Source organism: Phascolarctos cinereus, unplaced genomic scaffold (genome assembly GCF_003287225.1).
Source record: "Phascolarctos cinereus isolate Bilbo 61053 unplaced genomic scaffold, phaCin_HiC Scaffold_5;HRSCAF=322, whole genome shotgun sequence".
In the NCBI taxonomy this organism is placed as follows: Eukaryota; Metazoa; Chordata; class Mammalia; order Diprotodontia; family Phascolarctidae; genus Phascolarctos; species Phascolarctos cinereus.
Window position 1 is genome coordinate 459,534,672 of NW_027555958.1, and position 5,775 is coordinate 459,540,446.

The 5,775-nt window shown below is 48.8% G+C and overlaps 1 protein-coding gene across 1 annotated transcript; it reads right to left on the bottom strand.

The window, feature by feature from the left end:
- Positions 1–3,926: 3,926 nt before the first annotated feature.
- TACSTD2 (tumor associated calcium signal transducer 2) lies at positions 3,927–5,481 on the bottom strand. The gene is made up of 2 exons (XM_020993059.2): positions 5,415–5,481; positions 3,927–5,211 (listed from the first exon to the last, which is right to left on the bottom strand). Exon 2 carries the CDS (start codon positions 5,022–5,024, stop codon positions 4,092–4,094), a length of 933 nt encoding a protein of 310 aa, XP_020848718.1. The 5' UTR covers positions 5,025–5,211; positions 5,415–5,481; the 3' UTR covers positions 3,927–4,091.
- Positions 5,482–5,775: the final 294 nt, after the last annotated feature.

Sequence of the window (5,775 nt, forward strand, 5' to 3'; positions counted from 1 at the left end):
CAGGTCCTCCTGACTTCAGGGCCAGTGCTCTATCCACTGCACCACCTAGCTGCCCCTGTACCTTGTCATTCTAAAGCACTTTATATACATTTGGTAATCATAAGGCAGGTGACTCTTGGGGTTGGAGAGTGGGCTCAAAAGGAAACCATATGGCGCAATGATTCCCAACTGGATGGTGCCTAGTGGACTCCCTGTCAGCTGTGGGCCCAGCACAAAGTCATTTGCCCCTCTTGGCCTCAGTTTCCCCAAAAGAGCAACCACTCACTTTTCTATATTACTGCAAAGTTCACAAAACGTTTCCCTCACCACAACCCTACAAGAAAGGTAGTATATGTTGTTGTTGTCATTAATTAGTAACGCAGTGGGCTCAGACCTAGGCTCAGACGATGCTCCCCTTACAGAACACAGGATGGTGGTCATAGAGGGGGCAGGAACCTTTAAGGACATCTTGTCCAACCTCTTCATTTTACACTTAAAGAAACTGAGGCCCAGAAGGATGACATAACTTGGGGTGTTTGAATTTAGAGATGGAAGGGACCTTGGTCATTATCCAGTCCAACTCCTTGAGGAGACTGAGACTTGGAAAAATGAAACTTGCCTGAGCTTGGCCCAGGAAATAATAGAACTCAGTTTTAACCCCTTCTTCACTCCCATTCTTTCTTGAAGACACACATTCACCTAGTGAACTGGCAGACACCAGCTAGAGCCCAGATCCGAGCCTAAAGCCAGCACTCTTCCCATTATGCCCCACAATCTCGTTGGCTTTGTATTCAACATCCCTCCTGGCTCAGGGATTTCATGAGAACTTCAAGGCAGAAGGAAAAATAACTTAGTGAATTTGAAAACTCCACATAGGAATCCCAGGCTCCTTCTATCATTCTCCTGACAGACCCAAGTTCTCAGTCTTGGCCAGCCCTGCCAAACCTTCTTAGCTTCCTCACTGCTTGTCCTTTCCACTGTGAGCTAACTATACTTTAGTTCTCTTTTTTTTTTTTAATAAAATTTTATTTTCCCCCAACTAACATGTTGAAAACAATTTTTAGGGGCAGCTAGGTGGCATAGTGGATAGAGCACTGGCCCTGGATTCAGGAGGACCTGAGTTCAAATTCAGCCTCAGACACATAACACTTACTAGCTGTGTGACCCTGGGCAAGTCACTTAAACCCATTGCCTAAGCAAAAAACAAAAGCAAAATAATTTTTAATATTTGTTCTTTTTTTATGTTTTGAGCTCCAAATTCTATCCTTTTCCTGCCCCTCTCCCTGAGGTAGTAAAAAAATCTGAAACGTTATACATTACACTTTAATTCTAATGATGATTAACATTTCTGGAGAGACTTATAGTTTACAAACCCTTTTCTTCCTCTTAACCCTAGGAGACTGGACAATGTAAATGTAATCATGCTCATTTTACAGAAGAGGTTAAAGGGTCTAGTCCAGGCTCAACCCACAAATAAGTGAAAGTGTCAGAATTTGAACCCAGCTCTTTCCAGAAGACAAGTCCAACATTTTTTTTTCACCGAGTCATTGAGTCTCACTCCATTTTTCCAGACTGCAAATTATAGTAAGGCCCAGTACTCAGGAAGGCAGCAAAATTTTAAATTTGACTCCCTCCACCCCACTTCACCTGGGTTTAAAGTGTAAGAGACTTTCCCCAGCCTAGAGGGTAGAGCAACAAAAGCATTTATGTATTTATGTGATACACAAACAAACATATTCCCTCAAGGCAGTACAGAGAATTTAGCAGGGTGTGTGCAGTTTCAAGCTTCAAGAAATTCTTGAACACCCACTTCAAAGAGCAGAGTAGAGCCCCCTACCTCCCCATACCACCCGTCTCATCAACTAGTCCAGCCTCATCAGAAAAAGTGCTAAAAAGACACACCTAAATGCTTGGGGCCCTTCTAGACAAAAGCCTGGAATGCTGGAGTAGGAAGAAAAGCAAAAGACCAGATTTATGGGGAGGGGGAGGAAGTTGAGAAAGGTGAGATAGGGAGTAGGATGAAGGAGAAACGGAAGACAAAAAAGGGGAAGGTGGGAAAGAAGGAGAAAGGAGGGGAGAAAGAAGAGGATAGTAAGGAGAAAAAAAAGGAGGAAAAAGAAGAGGGGAAAAAAGAGGAGGAAGTCAAATGGGTTCACAGGCGATTGACCTCAGCCAGTAGGTAGGAGTGGGGGGAAGAGGGCTAGGCTGGGCTAAAAGGTCCCAGCAGCTGGGTCCCCCTCCTCCCTCCACCCTTCAGTAGCTGTGATGACTCCTACCGAATTCTTATTTAATGACAAAGCTTAGAAACTTCCCCGAGACCAGAGAACAGTCTGCATTCTTCTGACCCCACCTCAAGTACCTGGTATTAAAGCAGTCCTCTCCAGGGGAATGGAAACCTAGGAGAGCAGCTTCCACAAGGTTGTGGCTTTGAACCCAGAACCTCAACAGCACAGGATCAAAGGTACCCCAGGGGCTCAGAGACATCAGCAATGGGTTTAGAGCCAGAAGACTGAGTTTAGAATCTCAGCTCCGCCCAGTCCTGGATTACTGGCTTTGTGACCTTGGGCAAGTCTGGGCCTCAGTTTCTTCACCTGTAAAATAAGCAGAGTGTACTAGATGGCTGCTAAGGCGAGGCATCTCCCAGTTTTGTGCTGTAGTCTCAGACAATTCCAAGAAGAGAGAGGGCACTTTGGAATCCCCGCCTCAGCCAAGGCCCCCTGAGTATTTTAAATAGCAAACCTGAGCAGTCCTTGGGAAAGTGGATGGAGAAGTCACAAAGGCCTTTCGATGTTTTATGGGTTTTCTTCATGTTTTATTAAATCCAACAGCTTATAAAAATTCTGACATCAAAGACAACACACACACATTTTGCAAAATAGACTGACCAGCTAAGCGTACCAATAACAAGTAGTAACATTAAGGAGCTATACAGAAGCATGGGGGAGCAGATACAGAGTCCCCCTCAAAACCAAGTCATGGAAACTGCATTTCAGACCAGCGTCACAGGATGGATGGGGACCCAGCTAGTAATACAAACGGCTGCAAATGAGTATATTACAGAGAACCAAATCCTTGTTCCATGGTGAACACCATTATACAAAGTGGGAAATTTAGAAGATGCCCATTGTTTGTTTTTAACTGTGGGAGATAATGAAATTAGCTTAAACCCAAAAAGTGGGGCCCATCCAAATTCATTTAAGATTTGGAAAATCTCTTTACAACACTTTCAGATGCTACCTAGCCGTAATAAATAGAAGTCAGCAAGTGGGAAGACTTAAGCACCCAGATGGACATTCAATAGAAACCCACTTCACCCTTTCTAGTTCCTACTAGTTCCTGGTTTTCAGAGTCATATTTCTGTCCTAGGACTGAAATGATTGGGCTGTTTTGCAGATTCTTTTCCTTAGGGTTAACATCTAACATTTAGAGAGAGTTTGCTTTATATACATTATTTCCCTCAACAGTCACAACAAGCCTAGGAGGTAGGTGGTTTTTTTTTAACCTCCATTTTACAGACGAAGAAACAAAGGCTCAGAAAAGTTAAGTAAGTTGTCCAGGGCCACACAGCTAGGACATGAAGGCAGACAGGACTGAGAGCAAAGAATATGATAAAGTGGAAAGGGCTTAGGAGACTAGGTAAAAGAAGGTGGCCAAAGATTTAGTCCTAATTGTACCTCTAACTAGAATCCTACACGGAACAGAATTTTAAGTGCCAGAAGGTACTTTAGAACAGAGGATGTTAGACCATGGAACGTGTACTGTCAGGGCTGAAAGGGACCTCAGAACATAGAACCTAAGAATGTTAGAACTGAATAAGACGTGAACATGGAACACAGACTATCAGAGCTAGAAGGGACCTTAAAGCAAAAATGTTAGACGGGCTTTGTCATGTCTTCCCGGTCCTCAGTTTCTGCGATCCCTTCTAACACAAAGATTCTTTTTTTGGGGGGGGGGGGTGACAGCAGGGAAAGTCTCAGTCCATCCAAGAAACTGGAAAGCCGAGGATCCCGCGCACCCAACTTCTATTCCTGAGGGAGGAGGCTCTTTGGCTGCAAAGAATCCCTCTCCCCTCCCCTCCCCCTCCCCAGCATCCTCGCAAACAAGTCTGGTCCTTACAAGTTGGGCTGTTTGTTCATCTCGCCCATTTCCTTGATTTCTACTTTCTCGTATTTTCCTGACTTCTTCTTCTTGCTAATGACCAGGACCACGATGCCAGCCAAGATGGCCAGAGCCAGGACCACGATGACCGCGATCAGCCCGGCGGTCATCCTCTTCATGGAGAACTGGGGGGGCTTGTCGTCCACGTAGTAAATCATCGTGTCCTCCACTCGCAGGGGCTCCCCTCTGACCTCGAGGTTAAGGTGCGGACTGTGAAACACAGACTCCCCCTTGACATCCCTCTCGAAGTAATAGGCCACATCGGCGATGTCCACGTCGCCGTGGGCCTTCTGGGAGGCGTTCTGCTGCAACTCGATCTGGATGGTGGGGCTCTCGTACTCCACGGCCGTGATGTACTTGGGGCTCAGCTGGTAGCGCTCGTGGAAGAAGCGCCGCACCGCCTGACTGAGGTCCGAGTGGTTTAAGGCTCGGGGGCGCTCCTGGTGCCGTAGGTTAATGAGGATGTAGCTGGTGCGCACCAGCTCGTCGCACTTCAGCGTCTGGTCCCCCTTATCGGTCCGCCGCACGCCCACCGAGTTAACGCACCAGCACACGTCGCTCTGGTTGCACTGGCGGGCCTTGAAGCGGCCCCAGCTGTCACAGTCCGGGTTGTACAGACCGTCGTTGTCCACGACCGCGTGCTCGCTGGGCTTGATCAGCTTGCGGGGTTTGTGCGGGCTCATGCGCGCCTTCATGAGCAAGCACTTGGAGGTCAGGGTGGTGCAGTTCACCACGTGGCTGGAGCCCAAGACCTTGCACTGACAGCTGCCCCCGGCTCCCACCAGGCTGCAGATGGTCCACTTGTTGGTGGGGCAGGTGCAGTTCTGGGCTGCTGTCCAGCCAGCCGCCGCCACCAGGAGCAACGCCAGCGCCAGTGGCTGGGCCATGCTCAGCGAGGGTGGGAGACCCAGGGAGGAAGGAGGGAGAAAGGAGCAGCAGGTGCCGGGCTGGAACCTCACTGAGCGGCCGGGCTGGTTGGTGCAGGATCCCAAGGTGTCTATGCCCAGGAGAGCTGTGTCCTCCTGCTTTTTATAGGACGTCCGACCTGCACTGCAGGTTCCACCACTGACTCACCTACAGGAATGTTGATGTCACATTAGCCCCAGTAGCAGCAGGGCAGGGGAGCCAGACAGCCAGAGCTGCTGCACCTCCTCCCACGGTGCCCCGCCAGCTATCTGGGGAGCGGGGAGCTGGGACTGTGCGCCTCCCGAAACTCCCCCCCCACCCAAGAAAAGAGAAGAGAGGGAACAATCTAGATTCCCACGAACACCCCTTACCCTCATCTCTGGGCCTGTCTTGGCCCCGGCCCCTCAGGTAATGAAATCAACACCTGCCCCAGCCACTGGACTAGTGGTCAACGTGAACCAGAACTCAGAGCTCCTCCCCTCTGGGACCGAGCAACCAAGGTGTGTCTCGGAAACACGCCCACAGAAGCACCTGCCTCTCCCCTCTCCCATCTCCCTTCCCCATCTCGCTGGGTAAGGATGTTTCTCAGAATTATTGCTGTTTTTGCCCCCTTTCTCTTTGTATTTTTCTTCCCTCGACTTTCTCTCCTTCCTCTGTTCTCTTTGGTCGATCGCTTCCTCCTTTCTTTCCCCCTCCCTTTCTTTCCTTTCTCTCCTTTTCCCTCTCTCCCCC